The 26,286-nt window shown below is 36.2% G+C and overlaps 3 protein-coding genes, 1 long non-coding RNA gene and 2 pseudogenes across 6 annotated transcripts; 3 read left to right on the top strand and 3 right to left on the bottom strand.

Moving 5' to 3' along the window:
* The first annotated feature begins 286 nt into the window (after positions 1-286).
* Positions 287-2,142, top strand: LOC137717469 (uncharacterized). 2 transcript variants are annotated; one of them, XR_015956449.1, is made up of 4 exons: positions 287-786; positions 887-986; positions 1,171-1,237; positions 1,912-2,142. It is a non-coding gene; the product is annotated as an uncharacterized LOC137717469 (long non-coding RNA). The 2 variants fall into 2 exon arrangements; XR_015956448.1 differs by lacking the exon at positions 1,171-1,237 and having other exon boundaries at positions 290-786.
* Positions 2,143-9,236: 7,094 nt separating this feature from the next.
* On the top strand, positions 9,237-12,092 carry FBS4 (F-box family protein). Its single transcript, XM_088685240.1, has 6 exons — positions 9,237-9,486; positions 9,622-9,668; positions 9,788-10,263; positions 11,163-11,237; positions 11,357-11,466; positions 11,551-12,092. Exons 3-6 carry the CDS (start codon positions 9,913-9,915, stop codon positions 11,798-11,800), a joined length of 786 nt encoding a protein of 261 aa, XP_088541366.1. The 5' UTR covers positions 9,237-9,486; positions 9,622-9,668; positions 9,788-9,912; the 3' UTR covers positions 11,801-12,092.
* A 4,123-nt stretch (positions 12,093-16,215) lies between these two features.
* Positions 16,216-17,780, bottom strand: LOC137711268 (GDSL esterase/lipase EXL3-like; annotated as a pseudogene). Its single transcript, XR_015956142.1, has 4 exons — positions 17,583-17,780; positions 17,260-17,493; positions 16,715-16,970; positions 16,216-16,473 (listed from the first exon to the last, which is right to left on the bottom strand). The product of XR_015956142.1 is annotated as a GDSL esterase/lipase EXL3-like (transcript).
* Positions 17,781-18,872: 1,092 nt separating this feature from the next.
* On the bottom strand, positions 18,873-21,263 carry LOC137730899 (GDSL esterase/lipase EXL3-like). Its single transcript, XM_068469902.2, has 5 exons — positions 20,930-21,263; positions 20,708-20,838; positions 20,331-20,564; positions 19,534-19,789; positions 18,873-19,286 (listed from the first exon to the last, which is right to left on the bottom strand). The coding sequence occupies exons 1-5, from the start codon at positions 21,219-21,221 to the stop codon at positions 19,093-19,095; spliced, it is 1,107 nt and encodes a 368-aa protein (XP_068326003.2). The 5' UTR covers positions 21,222-21,263; the 3' UTR covers positions 18,873-19,092.
* A 2,471-nt stretch (positions 21,264-23,734) lies between these two features.
* Positions 23,735-25,858, bottom strand: LOC137732537 (GDSL esterase/lipase EXL3-like). Its single transcript, XM_068471861.2, has 5 exons — positions 25,570-25,858; positions 25,349-25,479; positions 24,968-25,201; positions 24,197-24,452; positions 23,735-23,928 (listed from the first exon to the last, which is right to left on the bottom strand). Exons 1-5 carry the CDS (start codon positions 25,856-25,858, stop codon positions 23,735-23,737), a joined length of 1,104 nt encoding a protein of 367 aa, XP_068327962.2.
* Positions 25,859-26,038: 180 nt separating this feature from the next.
* LOC137711343 (uncharacterized) overlaps positions 26,039-26,286 on the top strand; it is an 834-nt pseudogene continuing 586 nt past the window's right edge.

Raw genomic sequence — 26,286 nt, 5'->3', positions numbered from 1 at the left:
TAGCCAATTACCCTCTTGAACTTTTTAATTAGCCAATTTTCTTCTTGAACTTGAATTGTGACGACCTGTCCCTAATTTTCTATAAAATTTCTTCCCGTATGCCCTTGTAGGCAAGTGACGTGGACGTGTTTATATTGCTTTTATTTTATTCCTCACTATCACTTTTAAATTGTACACGTTGTTGCGAGAGTACGAGAACTTTTATCAGTGTGAAAACACTATTTCGAATAGATTTTCGATTCTCTTTTCTATACAAAATCTAAACCCTATCCTTGGTTTTCTTTAAAGCCAACCCGTGCACTCCCCATTATTTCACTCCCTCATCAATCAACTGCCTCAAATCTCTCACCAATCCCATCCATTCCCTCCTCGTGGCACCCAATCAGAAAAGCAAAAGAAAAAGCTTTCTCTCTCTACCTCCTGAAGCTCTCTTTCTCTGTAACTGCCATGAACGAGCACCAAAACTCGTAGATTGAGCTTAAAACCCTCACCATTACGTTCATCTCATCTTCACGAACTCAACTATACCAACCAACCTTAGTTTGACCGAGTTTTGGATGTCGAACTCGGAAGGTCCGAACTCAGTGAGTTTGAGTTCATCAAATTTTAGGCTGAGTTAAGGAGTTTTGAAGGTCGAGGAAGCTTTCCCACAACTTTCCGAGACCTCTAGGACAATTTTGAAGAAGCTTCAACGTCGAAACAACCGAGTTTCGAGGAGTTCACTTTTGGCTGGAACTTTCGAGGTGATTTCCAACCACCTCCGTCCACTTTTTGGACTCCAAAAAGGTATAACGTGATTCTACTCTTCATAAGCTTCAAATCCATATAAAGTAGGTCAAAAATGGTTGAGAAATGAATAAGTTATGCGAGTTTGAAATTTTTCTAGAAACCAGCGAGATTTGAGTTACAGACGGCAGATGATGGAGCTCGTCGGAGAAGTCAGGGAATATTTCGTCAAAGTCGACGGAATATTCTAACGGCGTCAGGTAACGCTGTTAATCTCTGTTAAGGTTTTAACGGAATATTCCTAACGGCGTATAGTTATGCCTTCGCTAGCGCATGAGAGCGTGTACGGGGTCCAAAAATTTATCTGAAAATAACTATGGGGGTTTTATTTAAGTTTCCGTATATGTGCTTTAATTAATCCTATTATAGTTATTTCACATATAGAGGAAACGTATCTTGGTGACTTACGGGGCTAGGCTAGGTTCGGGGGCTGCAACCCTATGGCGTACTTGTGAGTAGACAGTTTATTTTATGCCTATGCATATTTATAGTTTCCCTAAATGCGTAGTTACTCCACTTTTACGTTTATATTGCTAAGTATTCATTGTTGTGATATTAAATGTGATAAATGCTGCTATATGTTTGGGATATTACTGTCATGACATTCATACATATTTGTACATGCTCATCTTGCTGCACCGGTGTTAGTACTCGCCCCAGGGCCAAGCCCAGTCCTTCATGTGTATGTTCACATCGCACCGTTCGCTTACCTTGGATCTAAGTTAGGCGCCAGTCATGTGGGGCAAATTGCATTATGCAATCTGACTTGTATGTGACCTTGCTTTTGCACCAACCTTCACATGATTGTAGTACTACATCATATTGATTACACCCAGTCTTGTTCATGTCAGAGATTTTCTGTTTGAACTCGTGTGTCAGCTTAGATGGATGAGCATTTAGCCATACTTGACCATCACATGATTTTGATTACTGTGGCATTGAAATATCATGACTTGGCATATTTCTGGTTATATTGTTGTTGTTGTTGTTGTTTACATACCAACGTAGTATGTTTTAAGAAAACTATACTTGTTTTACGGTAAGGGGTTACTATATTCGAAAATAAAGGTTTTCGTATAAGCATTGTTTTGCTGACTCACTCAACTTTATTTTTCGCCCCTCCAGGACCTAGATAGATGTACTCTTTGTGGCATTCGAGGAATCTCGGCAATTCTAACATTCTCCTTGGTTTAGAAGTATGAACTTATCCACTGTTGTGTAATAATTGTACTTAGCTACTTTGACTACTCTACGGTAGTCGTACTGTCTATTATGCTCTGAATAATTGTAGTGGGTTATTCCCACAATTGCGCACTCTTTCACTGTTTAGTATAATTAGTTCTAATTTGTTTTAAATTTATCCATTTTTTCACATCACCCTTATGGTTACGTCACCTCATGGTGATGGCCAGCATGCTTTGACTTTCCTGGGTTGGGGTCTGTCATGAATTTTAATTGATTATCCCCTGAATTTTTGCACATAGTTTCCCCCAATGTTAGATTTTAAAAAATTTCATTCAATTGTTTTCGTGATCAAGATGGATGCAAAATTAGATGAAATTTTTTAAAATCTAACACTATTAAGAAATTGACTATTTATAAAAGTACAAATAATCAGCTAAAATTATAATTCAAATAATAAATTGACAAATTATAAAAGTTCAAAAGAATTATCAGCTAAAATTAAAATTTAAAGAAAAAATTAACAGCTCTTTATAAGTTTAGCAACAAATCGTCAAACATGCCAACAGGAAACCTCGACATCCATTCTCTGGCAACTACCAGGTGGACCCAATGTCCGACGACGACGATGACAAACTGCACATGACGCCCGTGCCACGTGTAGCATCACGCTTTTCCAGCACAACCTCCACTGATAGCTGATAGCTCCTGTCTCCGAAACCCACGTTAATTCCATCATCTCCAATTATGTTTTGGAAAGCAAACAAAACATAGGAAACAATTATTTGTAAATTTTGGAATGCAACATGGCACCTAGGTCAATTCCCAAAAAAAAATTATCTTAATGTTTGTTCATGGAGTATAAATGCAATGAAGGCTCTCTTAAAAGTAAAATTCTTCATAAATTTCTATCACTTCTTTTTATTATAATGTTTTATCACTTTAGCACGAAAATTAATATTAAATTATGAGATGGCAGAAAATGTATAAAAGTCTCACTCTGAGAGAGTCTCTTTTTAGTATTTAAAAATAAAGAGTGTGAGCTTAGCATTTTGGGACATAAAACTATCAAAGTTTGAAGGAGTAGGATTATCTCCCTTTTTTTTTCACTCATCTTCCCTCCTCTTCTATTTGAACGATCACGATTAAATTACGTTAACATCTTATATTAATTTTCTTTTATATAGAGAGAAAGACAAAATGAAAAGTGTGAGAGGAGGGGAGAGAAGGAAGGTGATGCAAGACATGAAATAAGATCATCGGAAGATTCAATACATTTGGCTTTTGAAATTCAGTCAATATACATGGAATGCAAGGGTTTTGAAGTACTGAATTTTATGTAATAATTCAATATTTATTTAATGTAATAAATATATGTTAGTGGGGTAGATTAAGTGGGGTTAATATTAATGAGTTCATTAACTCTAGTAATGATGCATGTATCAGTAATTATTAAGAGGGGGGTTGAGGATTTATAAATTTGTGTATTTGTAAAGAAAATGTGAGAAGTTGTTTGAATTATCATATTGAGATTTGAGTTGTAAACTCGTTTTTATGTGTCTTTCTCTTGTTTAAGAGTCTGTTGCTTTGTTCATTCAAGTGTCTACGTTGTAAGCTGATACTAGAACCAAATTTTATAGGGTTTTCAGGCATCTCCTCGCACCAGGAGATAGTGGACCCTACCTATCAATCATATCTATCATTTTAATTCGTTTCTATCCGCTACGCCCTGCATCAGAAGGAGAATATGAGGGGAGAGAATCATAATCAAACTTTAAATTATGAACTTTAAACTAATTAAGGATTGAAAATTTTAACCTGTGATCGGATTTGGAAAGTGATCAGATGACTCAAATATTTGTACTCCAAACCCTAAACCCTTGATCCAAGTCTTAGAACTCTACACTAGAACTACAAATCTAAACCAATACTATTAGCCTTTAGGTCTATAATATTTGATAACAATCTTGACCCTCAAGTATTCGAATCTCCTGAATAGAATATATCACATAATGTGTTATATTGACCATAATATAACATAAGCATGCCAATTTATTCCTAATTGGTGTTCAATTTTCTAGTATCTGAGGGATATGAAATAAGGGTTTCACACAGAAAACATGACAATAATATCATGTCCATATAAGAAGCTTAATTACAATATCAACGTAAACAAATGCTATATTATGTTCGACGTTATTATCAGTTGGTATTAAAAAGTTGCGGATATAGCCGTAATTTCATCTTAAAAGAATATTATGCCAAACAACTTGAGAGTTTAAGGTGGTGGAAACCATTGATCAAACTAATAAACTATAAGCTCAGACATTCATAATTAATTGAAAGAAAAGAAAAATAATAATTCGGCTGGCACTGTAATTAGACAAGTCGTGGGAACATCACATGAAGAGGGAATATGCGGTGGGGACCACAAAAAGGAGAAAAGCTTTTGTTGATGTGCTGACTGTTTTGGGACTTTGCTTCCTCATCACTACATTATAAATTTGTTATTTGTAAACTCAACAACTTTTTGTCTAATTAGCTACCACATTATGGATCACGGGTTGTTATCACGAGTATTGTTTTGGAAGTAGAGAAATGCTAAAATGATTCTTCTAAAATTGGGACTTCTCGTTGATTCTCTGTCACTTTAATTTTTTGTACCATATTTTATATGTTGCGTAGGGATTGATGTTAAACTATGAGGCGGTAAAGAATCTATGAAAAGTCTATCATTGAGACAGTTTCCTTAGCATTTCTCGTTAGGTTTTGTTCTCTCTTTCCGCTATCGCTTGTAGATAAATGCCAAAGAGATTCTCTCAAAGCGAGACTTTTCATGGCCTATTTGTCACCTCATCGTTTAATGTTAATTCTCATGCCAACATAATAAAATATTGTGTTAAAAACACAAGTAACAATGAATTCATGGAGAGTCCCACTTTTGAGATAGTCTCCTTAGCATTTCTCATTGCTTGTATAAGAAAATGAGCAATGCTAACGAGATTTTCTCAAAAGTGGGACTCTCCATGAACTTTTTATCATCTCATGTTTTTTGTCAATATTTTATAATATTTGCACGAGAATTAACGTTAAAATGTAAGGTGAGAGTCCTTAAAAAGTACCACTTTTCAAAGAGACCTCTTAGCATTCACGCCACTAGAACTTAGGTTCGACTTTCATACTTAATTGTGATTGACATGGTAAGATTTTACCCAATTATCTATATCATTATTGTAAAAAAGAAACGTCATTCACTGTTATAATTAAGTGATTTAACGTTCAATTATTTTGAACTGAAATAATTTTCTGTGTGTGAAAACTGAACAAACTAATGTTTGAACATAATTTTTTTTTTGTCAAACGATAGATTTTGTTAGATTAGATGTTATATTAACTACCGACAGAGTTTGAATCTACACTGTCATGCAAGAGTTCAACATCTTTTCACCACTATAGTAAATGACCACTTGCATTTGATCACAATTTGGGATCAAAACATTGTGACAGAAATACTCTTTTTACCTTAAATTGACTTTAATGAATATTTTAAACCTAGACCTGTCATTTGTTAAACTTGGAAAGACAATGGCAAAACTCTAGTATTAGAGAATGGAAGAGGATCCTCTCATGAGCTCAGGATAGGGATCCTCCTAACCAGTCCATCTGGGCCGTTCAAATTTAATCTAATGGTTCCAAACAAGAGAATCCTCTAAAAGTTATAATAATTGCAATCGTTGGATTAAGTTTGAACGGCCCAGATGGGCTAGTAAGGAGAATTCCTATCCTAAGCTCAGGAGATGATCCTCTACCTTAGAGAATGGCTTGCATGATACAAATATTTTTTTTCGGTGTCATTCTCTACCAATAAAATAAACATATACATAAATTTTATACACATATTTATTTTATTAGCACAAGATGCTACGTAACGGTGTATTCATACCATATAAATTATTCTCTTGAGTTTATCTTACACAATTATATTTTCATTGGTGGTTTCATGGTGTACATATGATATGGTGGGCTAAAATTAGGAATTAAAAAGGGCAAAGGACCCCTAAAAGCCTCAAGAGTGTGAAGTAGGTAGGTAACTTATTATAATAGTAGCTGACAAATTCAGTGTCAAATGGGTTGGGAACAATACTTCCACTAAAAATACACTTCGGTGCTGCCTTCCATGCTAGAAAAGCAAGAAAATAATGTACTGTTAAAATTAAAATTGTATATTTTTTTTAGCAAATCGGTGAGCCTAATACTAAGTGTCGAATCAAAAGAAGGTGCGAAGGTTTTGGATGTCACAAGTTTACAGGCTGTGGCAGCAAACCATATCAGAAAATGTGTTTTTATTTCGGTGCCCTTTGCCTTTTGTGAGTATAAATTTCTGTGAAAAAAAGTGGAAAAGCTTGGACCCTTTTGAGTGCTGCGAATGTGACCAATTTTTTAGGATTTTATCTGTGTATTTTTTTGTCTTATAATTTTGTGGAGGAAGGAGGTTGCAGTTTGCAAAGGCAAATGGAGGTTATAGCTTGCATTGACCTAGTCACTAGTTGTCATTGCCTGTGTGTTAGACCATGTGCAAGTTCAAACACTGCCAAACAAATTTGTGAACGAAAACTGTATGTTGTAAGGATAATACCTGGACCGGCTGAAAATAAAACAAACATACGCTAACAAATTAAAGATAATTTTGATTATATGTGAATCGTGATATCGAAAATAAACGATTATGTTTAATAAATTATTTTCTAATAAGTTCGCACAATTTAGGTTTCAATAACTTATAATTTTGTATTGATTTCTTTTTCCTATTCAAAGACATTGACATCAAGTTTTGTGACCTCTTCCTTTTGGGTGTATGGCACTCTTTCTTTACATATAATACAATATAGACGATGAGTCTATGTACTATCTCATTTAACTTTTCAAATTTACCCAAGAACATTTCCTCTTTAAATATTGGGGGAAAAAAAGAGAGAAAGTGAATGATTTACCCAAGGATGTGACCCATTAGAAAGTGAATGATTAGGGTAACATGCCCAATTATAGTTATAACCTTTCTCTTCCATCTCACATCATAATTCATATATCTCATTCATCAAATTGTGAGCAATAACGGAACAAAAACCTTAAATTTCAGGATGGTTTGTAACATTATTGTGGCAGAAATATGTTAGGATAGAATGAGCAAAGACATGCTAGCCTCAGTTAAATTTTGCAGTAAACAACTCGCACGTAAAATGGTGGAGGCAAATTATTAGAGTTGACAACTCGCACGTAAACAACTCTCCTAGTAAAGTGGGATTGCATAGCACTAACTATAGAGAAAGTGATCAACTACCTTTCCATTTATAATTGTCCTTGTGTCACAATTTTCTGGCTGGCTAATCACAACCATTGACAATTACGTGCCCAAAAGAGTCCAATGGCAAATAAACATCATTGAAAGAGCCCTTTGTTGGTGGGTACCTAAAAGCGATAATGTCAATGACTACTCAATTTGTTTGCACTCAATACTCTCTCATTCAATCTAAACCACTTCTTATGGATGGTCCTTTCTCGTAGCCCATGCCCTTTCGTTTTTGTTGTAACATTGTGCTGTAGCTATGTTTATTCATTTTAATTCCTAATAGCTTAATCAATCTTTTTCGTTCTTATAACTTGTTTTTCTTTGCAAAAAAAAAAAAAAAAAAAAAAAAAAAAACAGTTAATTAGGACAGAGATTGCTCTTTACACCTTTGAAAATAACAAATTTAAGCCGATAGGGCGCAACGAAAGTGACATCGAAAGTTCAAGATTAAAATATGGTTGAGAATATGCCAATACGTCTATATTTGGAGAGAAAATTCGGTAAAGTTATCTTGTAGTTGATATATAAGACAATCCACTAATAAGTTGTTACGTACATTATCGATTAAAATTATATGAGAAAAATCCCAATCAAATAAAAAGCGTCACGCATGCTAAAGTAAAATGTTACACATTCATCTCAGAAATCCAATCCATTAACGAAAATCATAACCCTATCGTAACCAGTTTAATTCATTCAAGGCCTTTATTCAAAGCTTTCCTTGATACCACTTTAACAATTATATGCTTTATCGGCCTGTTCAATGTGATGAAGTGGGAAGCTGTTTGGGGTAAAAGCATGCAATGAGAATTTTAGAACTCCATCATTGCATGCCAACATCTCCTTGACCAACAATTTAATCCAAATTATCCCATGCACAGAAAATATATCAAGTAATAATGCAACAATACAGTAACGCACACTACTTATAGAAAATTCAGATTAGTTGAACAATGCTAAATGGTATACATGTTTAGTCTTAAATTTGTGTAGATTTCGAATTGTTGAATGCGCCGTGCCTGATATTGTCACCTTTTGTGTCGGATATTCTTTCAGAGACATCCGATAAAATTGAAACAAGAGAAGATATTGTCGTTCTTTATCTTATTCATTTTATAAAAAGACTATATCCTGTGAAGAATGGAGATTCATGAGTTATGACCCATTTAACACCTCGAACCGAAACAGCCCAGACCCAGCACAAGACGACCCATTGCCACCCCCGACCCACGTGATTGGATTCTCGAAACGGCCGGTTAAGATATGAAGGCCAGTTCAGAAAGGCCCAGAAAATTTTGAGGAATTTAAACTTGCTAGACTCGGCCGATTTTAGCCCAAACAAATTATGACGTTGAAAATTATAAACTGTCACCAGGTTACCAATTTACCATGGTTAAAGCTACGGAAAATTTGAACTTTGCATTGACTGCAATGCCCTCTACATCGAAGCAAAGAGAAGCGGCAGTCACGCGCGGTTAATGCTGCCATAAAGGGTAGATTATGTACTTTCACGCATTGAATCCATCATACGATCGGCCTGATCGGGCCCACTCTCCAGCTCTTGCAACAACATCGAGATATCAAAAGCACCGCCTTTCACAAGCCCGAATTTCCAAAATACCCTCCACGAAACAGAAAAACGAGGGGTATATTAGTCATCACAAAAATATTTCGCTTTCGCTCTCAAACTTTTATTATTTCCCTCCAAAAAGTATTTTCAAATTTACCAAATAGTCCACCCAATTAAGGAACAAGCCCAATTGTCCGCATCTTGCACGCAATCCGTGCCGTCCGATGTGGCTAAGCACTAAAGACACCCGCTGTCCTACAACTCTCTGCAGTTAATATTCCGCCAATCGTACATCGCCACGTAAGAGCCAGATAGAATATTTATATAAATCACTATCTCGGTTTTTGTTTTGTACCAGAAAAACTGCTGCTGTGGAGCTTTCGCGGGCATTTGCATCAATTTCAAATCTGAGTAAAACCCTAGCGGCCCCATTTCCCCCCCCCTCTCTCTCTCTCTCTCTCTCTCCCCCCTCCGCCTCTGCATTTGCTCTGCTACCTATTATTTATTTATTTATTTTTATTTTTATTTTTGGATTGTCTCCCAAATTCTGTGGCTACGATGCTCTGGTTTTCGCTTTGATTTTTTTTTTTTTTTGTGGAAGGTTTGTAATTTCTTTAATTTTTTGCTAATTTTATGATTTTGTTGTGGATTGTACGAGCTAGGGGATATGGGTCTGTTCGAATTTGGATAATCTAGGGTTTCTGACGAGTTTTCGGTTTATGATTTTGGTTTTCAGGTATTGCAATTGGAAAAGGGATGGAGGTGATCTCCAACCCTCGAAAGGTAGAGCTTGTACAGATTTTGATATTTTGTATGCAATTTTTTGCATATTTTTTTGTGGGGGTTTGTCAGATTTATTTTTGTTTTAATACCGCTGCTAATATTGAAATTTTTTATTTCAGATTTGATAGATTATGGCTGCTTAGGTTTTTTTATTGAATTGGGAAATTGGCGATTATTTATTTATTGGGGAAAAATTGGGGATTTTATGCAAAATAATTTTGGGCTGAAATAAAAAGCGGGGGAGATGGGGAAAGTGTCTCCAAAGGAGAGGAATTCGAAGAACCCGAAACAGAAGAAGCGGCGGGGTTCCGGCAACAAGTATCTGAAACCGGGTGCTCTTGCCCAGCTTAAGTACAATAAGGTGTCTTCAGCCAAGTCTTGTACTGATCTGGGGTGGAAAAGGGTGCCTGCCTTTGAGAGCAAGAGAGTTGAGGGCGATATGGTGATTGAAGATAAGACTATCGATAAAAGCCCCTTGATGTTGTCCCCTGTGAATTTGGTTAGACAGAATAGTTTGTTGAAAACTCCAAAGACTCCTCGAGTTGAAGATTGCGAGTCGGAGTCCCGGCTTGAGTCCCTTCCCATGGATTTGCTGGTATTGTTTACTATTTCTCACCCTTTTTCACTATTTCAGCGTTCAGTTTTTACTATGTTCATTATGTTTTTGTTTGTGGTATATATGCAGATTTAGCGTCATTTGTGCTTGTATAAATGTGTTCTATGCTTGATGTAAATTATTTATCTTTGTAAATGTGACATGCCACTAATATTTTCTGAAACTCTGGCTGTCACAGAAGATGGTTGCTTTATGATTTATTTGTGTTTACTTGGGCTGACCAATTCTTTCTTGTACCTGTTTTCAATTTTGATATCTGATTCAGCAAGACGATCAATGAACATAGACAATATAGCATAGTAAGTTGAAGCATTTAACTTTAGCATGTGGTTTCTCAATAATTTTTTGTTTGTGTTCTAGTTTTTAGATGAATTGAGATCTGTAGTGTTTCTTTGTTTCTTTCTTTTTGTGTTAGTGTTGATATTTTTTGCACAAAGAATTGATTACTATGGATACTGATTAGGTTGGCAAAATTGCTTTAAAATGTATAACGATACAGTTCAAGGATGCAGAGGAGGTCTGATAGAAATGTTAGGTCTTAGATCTACCACAATACTGTAAAGTACAAGTTATTATCTCCTTTTATCCCTTCTTGAGAGATGTTTTACTTCTTTCTTTTTTCATATTTTGCGGTGTATTTGGAACCGAATGTGTGCAGTATTTCTGTTTCAATGTAAAACTGGATCTTGAGTTTGATACATGCTACGTGCTGAGATAGACTAAAGACAATGCATGACTCCTGTCTATGTTATAGTTGAGGACGTGTAACTGTTTAGTTCTTACATGCGCTCACACACACACACATGGGTTTGGAATCTGGATCTTCTCAATTTTATATATCTATGTACTTGTAGTGATTCCTGTTTTTGCAATTCAAGGTTAAATTATTGTGTCACCTGCATCACGACCAACTGAAGTCGGTTTTTCACGTTTCTCAGCGAGTTAGAAAAGCTGTAAGCCCATCTCTATCTCTATCTCCATGTACATATATGCATAGGAACACATTCATACGTTTTGTTTGATTTTTAGTTTGAAGATAAATGACCTTCTATGTTTATACTATTGGAAACAGGTTGTAATTGCAAGGCAGTTCTACTTCAATTATACAACTCCAGATCGCTCCAGACAGGAGATGCTGAATACAATGACACCCCATCCCGCAGAGCACTGGCCTTTTCTTAAGTTTGTGTTCTAAACTATGTTTTGTCACTGTTTATTCCGTCCAATGTGTTTTTCCTTTTTCTGAGTTTTACATGGTTTTTGCAGCAAGGGAGATGGGAAAGGTACATGGATTCGGAGCCCCCATACTCCAAAAGCACCAAAGCATGGTCCCCGGCCACCATCCCGCCTCAAAGTCTCAGAAATGAGGCAGGTTGCAGCAGTTCTCTTCCAGGAGTCAAATTTCCATCCAAGATGCATGATGCCATCTGCCTTACCAAAGCCCCTGTGCAAAAATCGAGTTCTGTTCTACGAGGACGAGTTATGTCAGGCTGTTGCTCAGAACAAACTTCTTTGAACCGGTTGCCTTGTGTTTCTATATGTATATATAGTTTCTTTCTCGTATCTATAGGTGGCGTGATCAGGGTAGGGAGTATGCAATTTTGTAGAGTTTGCTGGGGGCAGTTTAGGATACATGGAACCTCATGTTTGAATTAGGAGGCAAAAGAATTCAGATTATGGTTGTGCGAATAATAGTTTCTAAACTGGTCACTTGTATATTTCCTATAATATGTTTCGGAACAACGGCTAGTTGTATTCCGAGCGATATCGTTTCTATTTTATGCTAAATCTGATCATTTCTCTGCAAAGAGCTTCATTATTTCTCTTACGTTTTATGAACATCTGGATGCTCCAAAATCTGTAAATCTTGTCTAGTCCATAAGAGGACCGATGTAATCCCTGGGCGTAAGCATCTCAATCGTCACAAGAGGCTCCTCAATCGGTTTCCTTTTTCTAGGTTCGGGAAGAGCAGATGGATTTTAGCGTTCAACAACCTCACCACTTACACAATTCACTTTATACACAACGCGCAGTGGTTATCAGACTCAGATTGTACTCCCTCTCCAGCCTCTCCTGAACAATTTCCGTATGGAGAAGCCACAAGAGTCCCCAACTTCAAAACAGCATCATTAAGCTGCAGTTTCTCAAGTGCACCCCTCAACTCAGGAAACTGGTCTGCATCCACAGGAAGCATGCCACTGAACACCATTGGAGTAGCTTCCTCATAACCGGGCAATGAACTTTCCGCCTTATGGAGAATCATCGCACACAATTTTAGTTTAGTTAATTTTACCGGGCTTTCTATTCGTGCCACTATCAAATTACCACATAAATTTTTAGTTGAAGTTTTATATTTTTGAGCACCTCCCGAAACTTTTTATTCGTGTCAATATCACGGCAACAGCAAGTTACCACACATAAAATGTTAAATAAATTATGAGATATGAAAAATGTTGCAATATATAGAAGATCCAAGAGAAATTTACATAGAATATTAAGTGTTGGAAATTTTGAGTAGAAATCTTCATTCTATATTATTCCACATTGATCATTACTAAAAGGTTCTCTCATTTTATAAGACTTTGTCCTTGTTAGAAAATGGTTGAAGTGTTGGACTTGGAGAGTAACATTGGGCTTAAAACTTGAGTTTTGGGTTTGGACTCGGGCTCTAATAATTAAATTCTTTAATTAATTATTTCTTAATTTTGAATTTGATTAATTAATTATTTTTTATATCAACAGACTCATATTTTCAGAAGAAGTCTGAAATGATGAAAGAATGCCAGAGAGCAAAGCACCCATTCTCATACCTATTGCGAACAGACATAAACCTATTATATATACATCCATCTGCATGTCATTTAGTACACTGATAAATCAAATTCATCTTCTACAATCCTAAACCTTCTTACTGAGAGGACTACAAAGAAATTCGCAAGAAGTCTAGTTTTCAGGTGCTTGAATCTTGACTTTGATTGTTGAATATTGGTAAAGCAGACATTCGTAGAACTACAAGCACAGAGTAGGAACGAAATTTCTGTTTCAAGGACATTGCGATATGCAAGCCTCGATCTTCAGTTCGTCTGTTTAATATTATTTCGTTTTGTTTATACTCATTTAAATTATTCATTAGTATATATAAATTTATTATTGATTGTTGATATTTATCCAACAATCTGTGAATGTGAATGACATTGTGCCGAAGACCTGGCAATTTCTTACACGACCCGTTAACACGACACGTAAACGACACGAAAATAACGGGTTTCGGGTCAACACGATAACTAATCGGGTCATTATCGGGTTACACGATAATAACCCGTTAATAACGGGTCCTTAACAGGTTTACACGAGAGTGACACGCAGGTAACCTGTTTCGACACGATAAGAAAAATGCTATTTTGATGATTTTAATTTTTTACACTACTAAAAAAAAACTTACTATAAAATGCAATAGATATAATGAATATGTATATATTGTTTATTAATTATTATTCTATTATTATTCTATATAAATTTTAAAATTTAAGTTTTATTTATTTATTTATTTTTATAGTATATTATAGGCAAAGATTGAGATTAAAAATCATAAAACACATTAAAAATAAAAATATCAAGTAATTTAAAAATACCAAACACATAAACAAATTATAATAATTAATTTTCCGCCTAATATTTCAAGAGTTTCATCCATTTCCCGCCTAATGTTTGGGAAATTTTGCAGCCTATATCCATCAATTTCCCGCCTAATATTTAACCCAAAGAAACTCTAAGTGTTAGTTAATGTATCGTTTTGATGGGATACGTATCCTATGAAACTAATTTCAATGATCCAACCGTCAAACTTGTTTATATATGCTTCGAGATCGCATACGCCAAAATTTGCAAAAAAAAAAAAACATTCAGAGATTAAGTAACGAGACAAAACTTTTCGACGGTTATAAATGAAAAATCACGATTTAACGGTTGTTTTAACTCTGATTTTGATGATTTTTTACAGCTACACTACAAAATCCAAGTCGACAAGTGGATATGTTTTCACCTTGGGAGGGGCAACAATATCTTGGAAATCCTCTAAACAGAAATGTATAACTCATTCCACCATGGAATCAAAGTTTATAGATCTAGACTTGGTTGGAGAAGAAGCCGAGTGACTCAAACATTTTCTGGAGGATATTCCAGTGTGGCCAAAACTTGTAACTGCTATATGTATACATTGTGATAGTATGGCCATGCAATCAAGGGCCAAAAGTCATGTATACAATGGAAAGTCGTGACACATCAGGCGTCATCATAATACTCTTAAGAAGTTGCTTTCCAATGGAATAATATCCATTGATTATGTAAAGTCAAAGGAAAATATAGCTAATCCTTTGACAAAAGGCTACCAAGAGAGCAAATATTATTTACATCGAGGGGAATGGGTCTTAAGCCAATTCAATGAATCGAACTGGGTGGAAACCTAACTTAGCTGATTGGAATCCTATGGTCTAAGTTCTATAGGCAAACCGGTTGAGTTTGATTCAAAAGTTGAACACACGACTTACCCATTCTTATGATAAATGTGTGTTGTCTATTGATGTTCGAGGGGTTATGTTTTACACATTTAATGACATTAATATCTTGTTATCAAGAGGAATACGGCTGACTATTCTTAATTAATGTCACCTATATAGGAGTAAATGGGGTCGCATTTGTGAGAATTGAAATGGCTAAATTCTCTAAAACTCCTACGAAATCGGGATTTGTTCAGGACCAAAATGAACACAACCGTATGAATTGACTTGTAACAGACATGATATATTTGTAGCATATTGTCTTGGTTTACTGCTGCGGTGAACAGTTCAAGATCTTCCACATCCACTGTGTCACCAAGTAAACACGATATGTTTTCACTAGGGTAAGTTCTAGTCCAAAAGACACTTCTCCCGATGTATATCATGTCTATTCTCTCTCAGTTTTGATAGGCAGCCTAGTATCTACATTTGCATTCAAATGTAGGGTGTCATAAGTGAATCCATGGTGTTTGAATGAAATTTCAACTCAAATGTGGGGTATAAGCTGCAAGGTTGCTCACGATTTTATTATGATTTCAAAAGGTTGATTAAATGTCGAACTACACAGTTTACCAAACTATTCCCATGTTGATATGCTATCTGCCAAACTAACTCAATTACAAAAAGGTATTAATTCTATGGATTATGTTTTATATCTAGTAATTCTAGATATCTAATGACCAAAAATTATGGTAGGGGAGAGGAGAATATATATACGTGTCTATCCTATTACCCGTATAACACAAATGACGTGATGTATATTACAGAAACATTAAAATATTTGCAAACTAAATGATGCGTCATCAATATAAATGAACACTAAATATCAACGCTTAAGTAATAATTTAATGATCAACTTCCACGTCATTTAATTTATTAAATTTTGTATTCATAGCATTACCCTTAAGTTATTATCAAAGAAGAGCCTACTACTGACTGCAACTTCATGGGGATATAAAAGGATTACTATTAATTAGTCATTCTTATTCTTCGTCTGTATTTTTTCTTTGGTTACATTGGACGGTTTCGATTGCAACTTCATGAAGACTTAGCTTGCTCCTATCTATCACTCTAATTAACTACCCTCGAGTAACCCCAGTGACTTGTTCCCTTTTTAATGAGATTAACTAATAAGTGAGCTTTGATCACCGCTCAATTCCAATTTTTACGTCACATTGGGTGAAAATTAGGATGAAAGTTCATGTCTATATTCAAAATATTAAATGTAAAAAATAGATTTATTCATACGCTTCAGGACATCTTTACATATGAAAAATAATTAGAAACCAGAAATAAAATATATAGTTGCTGCATGGCCTGCATGGAACACACAAGACACAAGTTTCTAACAAATCGAGGCTCAACTTCTGTAAGATAAATACACCAAATCTCTGACTTGGAAACTTATTGAATGCTCATACTTGAAAGAGAGAGAAGCGTCAGAAGAATTTACGACCTTGCACGTCGAAAAATAGAGGGTTGAGGATTGCATATATCTTCTCTGAAGGATGATAGCTGTCCCAGAATATGTATTTCAACGAATCGTTGCAGGTTCCTGCAGTGTGAGGATTACACGTGATGCTAACCTCAATATTTCCTGTTCCACAACATCCCCTATTCGCGACTTCAAATCCTGAATCCATATATAAATCATTGTACCAATATTGTGATTAATATGCATTGTGGCATTTAGGGTTTAAGTTGAGGCTACTACAATTAAGGATATAATAACTTGAAAAGAATGGAAGTGTTCCTCCATGATGCTGTGAATTTGGACTATTGATCTGCTTGATTCTTGTCAAAATATGCGCTCTCAGATTCATTGCTTGACAACATACGTATTTTTCTGGTAATGGAACTTATCGACAACTTACCATATTGAGCAGGGTTTAGGATGAGGTAAAGCAATGTGTAATAGATATCAAGGTAGACAAGCCTTGCTTCTGGAAGCTTCTTATTGAAGGCATCTATTTGGGCCGAAAGCTTCGAGTTGAGGAGGATTGCTGCTTGGTTTTGAGGCTTTGAGCACTCCCTATGTATGCCTCCCATCAGTGTTATCTATGATGGCACACACCCAATTGCCGGCAAACTTAGTACTCCAATTCTTCTTGCTCCCAGTCCATATAGTTCCTGCAGTCCCATTTCCTTTTTAGTACGTTTAAAAGTAGCCTCTTCATACAATCCGAATTACTTGGACAGCAAGATTCAATAATATCAAATTCATTTTAGGTTACTCGGAACCAGATTCAAATTTTTTGATGATATCCACTTGTGAGCTCATATATGGAACATGGAGTACCGCCATATACGGCAGATTGACAATTGTTGTCGTTCTACGGTGGCTATTCTTAAGGAAGCGTTTTATTTTATTCAGGAGATTAAATTGCGGGGAAGAGATTTGAAGTTGTTCGACGTTTACCTGAAGGAAACTTGAAGCCGATTTAATCATGAGATGGGTATATGCTGGAATGTCATAGTGAGGTTTCCTCAGCGGTGTAGTAAAATAAGTATTTGCAATGTCATCAGTTCCTGTGCACACAATGTATATGCTTTTCGATAATATAATCGCAGTTCTCTCCTTCCCGACTGCGGCATTTATCCTTCTTATGTAATGTTTGAACAGGTCCAGTTGATCTGATAAAGATAGGACAGACTAAAGAATCAGAATTAGCAGAAAAGTTAGGATGTGTATAAAATGGTAAATAGTAAAAGACGGGAAGATATGTAGAGATACATATTTACCACTATTTGGGAAGAGAGAGGATCATATCCTGAACCACCTGAGGCAAAACTTACACCAGTACGTAGGTCTTGAAGACTCAGATTTGGATCCAGATAAGGTAGCAAAATCTTCTTCACTCCAGCTGATTCAGCCGAAAATTTGTAAAGAGTTGGGGCATGTTTGGAAGTGACTTTAGAATAGATAAAAGTGGTTTCGAATTAACCAAAATCGCTTATGACAACATTTTGGTAGAAATATATAGTGTTTATGGGCAGCAAAAAGTTACAATTTACAGTGTTTCCAAATGTTTTTTCATGAAGTACATAGACTTTTATTCAAAACTTTGGCATTCTTCTAATAAACAGGCCGTCTGTAAAAGCACTTATGAGCATAAATGCTTTCAAGATTAGTTTTTCTTAATGACCCCTTATTTTTTTTGGACTGTTTGGTTGAACCAGTAACAAAAAGTAAAAACTAGAACGATAATAGTAGCAACAGGAGTAGACTAGTAGTGTGATTGATGCAGATTAATTACCAATAATGCAGCTGCAGCTGCATTATGGAAGAGGACTAAAGCTATGACGATTGAAAGAAACTTGACCGATGAATTAGATGTCTGACGAAGTACTTGGAAGAGAGAAATCATTGTGTTAAGTGGATGTAGATACACTTGTTCAAGCAAGCTTAATCTCTAGGTTTTATACTAATTAAGCATCTCCATATAAGTAGAGGGCCACCTAAATTATTAGCTCTCAAAAGATGTATAATTTTTAGTAGTTAGATATGATTTAGTTTGATTTGATGTTTGTCTAATTTTTTCCACATTATGGGAGAGAGTTATGTATTAACTTGAGTCAAAAGTATTGCTGGATGCAACAGATGCAAAATTGTCTTTCAAAATTTGGGAATTGGTCACAAAATTAAGAAGAAAGATTGGCATTGATTGCAGTACTTTATCTGAAAGGTAACTGTCATCTAATTAAGTGCCACAGAATCGAAGGATACGGCGATGTTAACTCTTTTATCAACTGGGAGTTGGGGAATTCGAACTGAGACCTGTTCTTTACAGGAATGATGAAGAAGTGTCACCAGTAAAGCTGGTTGGTTTGCACTTTGCAGTCAAATTTGGAACCAAATTGTGCTCAGAAATCATTTGCTTTCGTATCTTCTATTTTCTAAGATATCTTTGACGTATGAAATCATATGATTGATAAACCGGTTTTCTGGTAATTAAATCAGAGGAAGATCAACTGATGTTGATAAACTGTACAAAGATATAACATCATAATTTTCGCTTGATACTCGATCAGTTTTACTAATTTCAGCAAATTTACTTTTATACTTTGTTTAAGACGAAGTATAATTTGATTAGTTAATTCCATGTCACATTGGGGACTAATTCAAAAGCGTGATAAAAGTTTAAAAATTGCCAGACAACAAACAAATTGAGGCTCAAACTTCTGAAAGAGAAATACACCAAAACTGTCATGGAAATTTATTGATTGCTGATACTTGAAAGAGAGAGAGGCCTCAGAAGAATTTATGAACTTGCGAATCGAAAACCATAGGGGTTATTACTTCATATCCCTTCTCCGAAGGATGGTAACTGTCCCAGAATATGTAATTTGATGCATCGTTGCAGGTTCCCGGAGAGAAACGAGTACACAGAATGCTAACCTCAATATTTCCTGTTCCACAGCATCCTTGATCCATCACTTCAAATCCTGAATTCACATATAAATCATTGTATATATCAACATTATGATTAATATGCATTGTGGCATTTGGTTTTCGAGACACTATGACGATGATATAACTTTAAAAAAAAAGTGAAAGTGTTTTCTTGTCAGACTTTGAATTTGCGTAAGTAATCTAGTTGATTCGTGTCAGGACATGAGGTCTTAGATTTATGGTCCGGCAACATAAATACCTGGTAGCATACATGAAATTGTCCTATTTCACAAAATTTACCGTATTGAGTAGGGTTTCGGATGAGGGAAAGCAGTGTGTTATAGACATCAAGGTAGACAAGCCTTGCTTCTGGAAGCCTCGTATTGAAGGCATCTATTTCGGACGAGAGCTTGGAGTTGAAGAGGCTTGCTGCTTGGTTGACAGTCTCTGAGCACCCTCTGTCTCTGCCTCCACGCAGTGTTCTCTGCGACGGCAAACATCCGATTGGCGGCAGACTTACTACTCCGATTCTTCTTGCTCCCAGTCCATATAGTTCCTACAGCCCCAATTTTTTTCCCACATTAATATAAATAGCAAAGTACTACGACACATGTCACACTTCAACCCTGATACAACTCAGAGCATCCTCTTCATACAATTTCAATTACTTGGTCCCCAAGATTCAAGACAGAAAGATTCATTTAGGTTACCTGTGGGACCCTCATTCCAGTAGTGATGATATGCATGTGTGAGCTCATCTATGGAAATTGGGACACCGACATATGCGGCAGATGGACAATTGTTGCTGTTCTATGGTGGCTAGTTCTGAAGAAAGTTGTATAATTTTGTTCGAGCGATATTCTAGCTTAATCTACACTACGGGAAGGCGGATTCAAACTTGAAACAGAAGGGCGAGTAGACTGCTCTTACAAACTTGACTACGTCTAGCTAGGTCTGAAATTCTGATGGATCTTAAGTTTATATGTATCTCAGGATGCACGATATTGCAAATTTAGTAGTTTATGGCTACAATAGCGGTAGTGAAGGAGCACCAAACTTAGCGGGGACATTGGCGAATACAATTGTTTGATGTTTACCTGAAAGAAACTTGAAGCTGATTCAACCATGAGATTGGTATACGCTGAAATGTCATACCGAGGTCTCCTCAGTGGTGTCGAAAAATAAGTATTTGCAATGTCATTGCTTCCTGTGCACATTATGTATATGCTTTTCGATACTATAATTGCAGCGCTTTCCTTTCCGACTGCTGCAGTAATCTTGTTTATATAAGTTTTGAACATGTCTATTTGATCTGATAATGATAAGACAGACTGACAGAAACAGAATTAACAGAAAGTAAGGATGTGTATGAAATGGTAAACAGAAAACGAGACTGATAAGTATATCAGTGCCTGCGGTGAGGCGCGACCCACAATATATATATATATATATATATATATATGTTTGTATTTACCACTATTTTAGGAGTGAGAGGATCATATCCTGAGCCACCTGAGGCAAAAGTTACACCAGTAAGTAAGTCGTGAATCTTCAGATTTGGATCCAGATAAGCTGGCAATATCTTCTTTACTCCAACTGATTCAGCTGAAAAAAATTGTGAACGGTTACTCTTTTTTTACAGTTTGGTTGAGCCAGTAGTAAAAAGTAAAAAAACAAAGACAGTACTTGGATTTACCTATCAAGTCTGAGGGGACTCTGCCATTGCTAAATCTTCCGGTAGGTCTTTGTCCTACAAAGTCCCTCCCATATGGTGGGAAATTACATTTGACTACAGTGCTAATATTGTTGTTGTTTCCAGAATCCACTACTGAATCTCCGAAAACAATCACTGCAGGAATCTTTTCGTTGTTCGGTAGTTTTACAGCAGCCACATTGTGGTAGAAGAATAAAACTATAACGATCAGAAATTTTTTTTTTTGAGAAAATTCCGATGACGAGGGAAGAAGTTTTTGGGAGAGAAACTTCATTGTATTTTTAGTGGATGGAAAATTGAAAATACACACTGGAATGTGCATGTTCATTTAAATAATTGGCTCAAAAGTTGTGCTTTTTAAGTTTTAGTAGTTGTTAGATAGCGTTTGATTTAATCAATGTAGTTCGAAATTTACCTAAGCCCTAAGGGGACATATTAATAAGGTGAGTTAGATATTAACTCCAGTCAATATAGTTGTTTCGTCATCTGATGCAAGATGAAAATTTTCCTCTAGGTACTGCAATACCAACCAGGGAATTCGAAAGTGATATCCCGAGAAATATCACTAGAATAATAGCTAGTTAGTTCAATAATTCTTTGGTGTTGAGAAAGGCGTCTTCTGCAAAAAAATATTCAAGGCTGCTGTGCCTACATAAATCAGAACAAGAAAAATGGTGTTGCTTGTTTTTCCTATTTCCCTTCAATTGTGCTAAGAAATCATCTAATTCACCTTGATAATGTTGCATCATGTATTTGATTTGGTAATTAGTGCTGTAGGGGATGTTATTAAATATATCAACTGCTTAATCACTTTTTAAAACAGTAAATATCCAACTGCATTTCTCCATCAGCGCTTAGTGTTGCACTGTTTTGCATCCATCTGTATGTTTTCAAAAGTTACTAATTAATAATGTATCTTAGGTTGTTGAACAAAGTTCAATAATTATAGGGCAAGTGTGTGATTTGTTTACATATTCGAATCCCCCTTTTTGTTTAGGGGTTGATTCTGAAGCGCATAGTAGTTCTAAGCTGGATAATGAACGCAAAGATTGTGAAGACGTTATTTTTTTTTTATCAAGGAGAGTTTTTATGCCATCCGTAGCAAGGGAACAGATTTAGGGGTTGAATCTGCCTGAATGTGATGATAAAGGTTGCGCCAAAAAGTGGCAGCAATTTGTAACAAATAGAAACTCAAACTTCTGAGAGAGAAATACACCAAAATTGGCTTGGAAATTTATTGATTGCTGATACTTGAAAGAAAGAGCGGCTTCAGAAGAATTTATGAACTTGCAAATCGAGAACCATACGGGTGATAATTTCATATCCCTTCTCTGAAGGACGGTAGCTGTCCCAAAATATGTTTTTCAATCAGGTTCCCGGAGAGTAACGTGTACACAGAATACTAACCTCAGAGTTCCTGTCCCACAGCATCCTTGATTCATCACTTCAAATCCTGAATTCATATATAAAATCATTGTATCAACATTATGATTAATTCCGAGACTATGACGATTTCTAAAAATGTGAATTTAGACTATTGATCTTGTTGATTCATATTCAGAATGTTCAAGACTATGACGAAAGGCTGGCCTCCTTCATGTAGCATCTGAAATTAGCAGCCAGCCTTTCGTCCTCTAAAGAGAGAAGGAAACATGTAGCAACAAAGAAGCTTACCTCCTTCATGGATGATGGTGAGTATTCCTGATTGAAATTTTTTTTTTTGGCACTCTCCAAATTAGGCAATATTTTACCGAGAAAAATGGGGCCGAATAGAAAAGAATTAAGTCACATGATCACGTCTATCAAATAAACTAGAGACTCAAAAGGCCTGAACTCGAACCAAAATTAGGGCAAATCAGGCAGATTTTGGCTCCAACACCTCTACATCTCGATTATTTCCTGTGGTTGTGGTGGTTCGTCGTGGAACATTAAGTTTTGACCCTAAAACGGGCAAAAGAGTTTCTAAGCTAGATCCTTAACAAATGACTATGAAGATGTTACTTATAAGCCAACCGAGGCAACACTTACACCGGTAAGTAGGTCTCGAACCTTCAGACTTGGATCCAGATAAGCTGGCAAAATCTTCTTCACTCCGACTGATTCAGGTAAAAATTCGTAAAGAATTAACCCCCTCCTCGTAAATTAGGATAGTTTTTAGCGCATTATAAAAAGTACGGAAAAACAACAGTAGTGTGAATGCATAAATGTCTCGCTACTCAGAAAAAGTACTTAAAAATTTGTTAGTGTTAGAACACCTATCAATTCTGACTGTGTGAGGGAACTCTAACATTGCTAAACCTTCCAGTAGGCCTTCTTCCTACAAAGTCCCTCCCATAAGTTGGGAAAGTGCATTTGACTACAGTGCCAATGTTGTTGCTTCCAGGATCAACTATTGAATGTCCGAAAACAATCACTGTCAGAATCTTTTCGTTGTTCGGCAGTTCTACAGCAGCAGCATTGCGGTAGAAGAACAAAACTAGAACAACTGAAATAAATTTGAGAGACGATTTAGATGAAGGAAGAAGTTTTTGGGAGAGAGTACATTATGTAAATACACTGTATGTTCAAGTTTTGATAAGTCTGTTTAAGCATTTGCATAAGTGAGGGGTAGGGTAAGTTAAATATCAGCTTCAGTCAATAATTGTCACGTCAACTGAATGCAAAATCTCGATAAATTTCACTAGACTATTAACAAATTGAGGCTCAAATTTCTGAAAGAAAATACACCAAAACTAAAAGGAAATTTATTGATTGCCGACACTTGAAAGAGAGAGAGAGAGAGATTCCTCAGAAGAATTTATGAACTTGCGATTCGAAAACCAGAGGGATTATTACTTCATATCCCTTCTCTGAAGGATGGTAGCTGTCCCAGAATATGTATTTTGATGAATCGTTGCAGGTTCCCGGAGAGTAACGAGTACGCAGAATGCTAACCTCAATATTTCCTGTTCCACAACATCCTTGATCCATCACTTCAAATCCTGAACCCACATATAAATCGTTGTATACATCAACATTATGATTAATATGCACTGTGGCATTTGGTTTTCGAGACTATATGATGATAATATAACTTTAAAAAGGTGAAAGTGTTCTCTTGTCAAACTCTGAATTTGCACTACTAATCTGGTCGATTCGTGCCAGAATATGCAGTCATAGATTTATGGTCTAACAGCATAAATATTTACCTGGTAAGAGAACTTTACCGATAACTTACATATACGAAATTGACCTATTTCAAAAATTTACCAAATTGAGTAGGGTTTTGGATGAGGGAAAGCACTGTGTTATAGATATCAAGGTAGACAAGCCTTGCTTCTGGAAGCTTTGTATTGAAGGCATCTATTTCGGGCAAGAGCTTGGAGTTGAAGAGGTTTGCTGCTTGGTTGGTAGTCTCTGAGCACCCTCTTTCTCTGCCTCCACCCAGTGTTCTCTGCGACGGCAAACACCAGATTGGCGGCAGATTTACTACTCCGATTCTTCTTGCTCCCATTTCATATAGTTCCTGCATTCCCATTTATAAAAAAAGTAATAAGTAATATGTCACACTTCAACCCTATCTGGTACAACTCAGAGCATCCTCTTCATACAATCCCAATTACTTGTAACCCAAGATTGAATAATGAAAGATTCATTTAGGTTACTTGTGGGAACCTCATTCCAATAGTGATGATATTCATGTGTGAGCTCATCTATGGAAATTGGGATACCGACATTATGCGGCAGATGGACAATTGTTGCTCTTCTATGGTGGCTAGTTCTAATGAAAGCTGTGTTATTTTGTTCGAGCGATATTCTAGTCTTATCTAATTATGGGAAGCGGATTCAAACTAGGGTGCAGGAGGAGCAGACTGCTCTAACAAACCGCAGACTGCTCTAACAAACTTGGCTATGTCTAGCTAGGTCTGAAATGTGGATGGATCTTAAGTGTATGGCTATAATAGTGGTAATGAATGGGCACCAAACCATTTATTTTTTTTTAGCGCTGACATTGGCGAATTGCAATTGATCGATGTTTACCTGAAAGAAACTTGAAGCTGATTCAACCATGAGATCGGTATATGCTGAAATGTCATACCGAGGTCTCCTCAGTGGTGTAAAATAATAGGTATGCGCAATGTCGTCGCTTCCTGTGCACACAATGTATATGCTTTTCGATACTATAGTTGCAGCGCCCTCCTTTCCGACTGCTACCGTAATCTTGCTTATATAATTTTTGAACATGTCTATTTGATCTGATAATGATAGGACAGACTGACATAAACAGATCAATAGAAATCAAGGATGTGTATGAAATGTAAACAAAAAGCAAGTCTGACCCTAAATATTATATATCTATATATATATATATATAGACATACATACATCGATGTATATGTCTATGTATATGTTTGTATTTACCACTATTTTAGGAGTGAGAGGATCATATCCTGAGCCACCTGAGGCAAAACTTACACCAGTAAGTAAGTCGTGAATCTTCAGATTTGGATCCAGATAAGCTGGCAATATCTTCTTTACTCCAACCGATTCAGCTGAAAAAATTGTGAACGGTTAATCTTTTTTACAGTTTGGTTGAGCCAGTAGTAAAAAGTTAAAAAAACAATGACAGTACTTAGATTTACCTATCATGTCTGAGGGGACTCTGCCATTGCTAAACCTTCCAGTAGGTCTTTGTCCTACAAAGTCTCTCCCATATGGTGGGAAATTACATTTGACTATAGTGCTAATATTGTTGTTGTTTCCAGGATCCACTACTGAATCTCCGAAAACAATCACTGCCGGAACCTTTTCATTGTTTGGTAGTTTTACAGCCGCAACATTGTTGTAGAAGAATAAAACTATAACGATCGGAAAAATTTTGAGAGAAAATTTCGATGACGAGGGAAGAAGGTTTTGGGAGAGAAACTTCATTGTATTATAAGTGGATGAAAATTTGAAAATACACATATTCAAGTTTTCAGAGGTACTTTTTCAGTTTTAGTAGTTGTTAGATAGAGTTGACCGGTTCTTGATTCGACTGGTTTGTGACATTTCCTTGTTAATTCAAGGGAATGTGTTCACTGTATTCGCAGATGTGCTGCTAATTGTTGTGCTGGTTTGATACCAAATATTGCGGTACGGATCTACAACCCTGTGGCTGTCGTTGAATCTATAAACCATCTTCCAGTTCAAGATCCACCGTAGGAGGATTTCTCCTCTGCTGATTTGACTTGGACCAAGTTTGGCACCACCGAGACCCAGGATGATGCAGCCCGTATTCTTTCTTGTTGAAGGTATTGGTGTTCTTTTTGGTCCTGAAAATTATGGGCAACGAGGGGGTACTTTGCCTAGCAGAAAAT

The sequence above is a fragment of the Pyrus communis genome, chromosome 15, assembly GCF_041283825.1.
Source record: "Pyrus communis isolate YQ-2024b chromosome 15, ASM4128382v1, whole genome shotgun sequence".
NCBI classification, from domain to species: Eukaryota; Viridiplantae; Streptophyta; class Magnoliopsida; order Rosales; family Rosaceae; genus Pyrus; species Pyrus communis.
This window is presented reverse-complemented; position numbering and strand designations above follow the sequence as displayed.

What these genes read in the sequence shown, in the direction of transcription:
- LOC137730899 (XM_068469902.2), bottom strand. Translation starts at nt 21,221, where the DNA reads ATGAAGTTTCTCTCCCAAAAACTTCTTCCCTCGTCATCGGAATTTTCT. An exon ending in AGTCCCCTCAGACTTGATAG is followed by an intron (nt 20,839 to 20,929) that starts GTAAATCCAAGT and finishes AATTTTTTTCAG; the next exon opens with CTGAATCAGTTGGAGTAAAG. An exon ending in CCGAAACCCTACTCAATACG is followed by an intron (nt 19,287 to 19,533) that starts GTAAATTTTGTG and finishes ATGTGAATTCAG; the next exon opens with GATTTGAAGTGATGGATCAA.
- FBS4 (XM_088685240.1), top strand. Translation starts at nt 9,913, where the DNA reads ATGGGGAAAGTGTCTCCAAAGGAGAGGAATTCGAAGAACCCGAAACAG. An exon ending in CTCAGCGAGTTAGAAAAGCT is followed by an intron (nt 11,238 to 11,356) that starts GTAAGCCCATCT and finishes TATTGGAAACAG; the next exon opens with GTTGTAATTGCAAGGCAGTT. An exon ending in GAGCACTGGCCTTTTCTTAA is followed by an intron (nt 11,467 to 11,550) that starts GTTTGTGTTCTA and finishes TGGTTTTTGCAG; the next exon opens with CAAGGGAGATGGGAAAGGTA.
- LOC137732537 (XM_068471861.2), bottom strand. Translation starts at nt 25,858, where the DNA reads ATGAAGTTTCTCTCCCAAAACCTTCTTCCCTCGTCATCGAAATTTTCT. An exon ending in AGTCCCCTCAGACATGATAG is followed by an intron (nt 25,480 to 25,569) that starts GTAAATCTAAGT and finishes CAATTTTTTCAG; the next exon opens with CTGAATCGGTTGGAGTAAAG. An exon ending in CAGCTTCAAGTTTCTTTCAG is followed by an intron (nt 24,453 to 24,967) that starts GTAAACATCGAT and finishes ATGGGAATGCAG; the next exon opens with GAACTATATGAAATGGGAGC.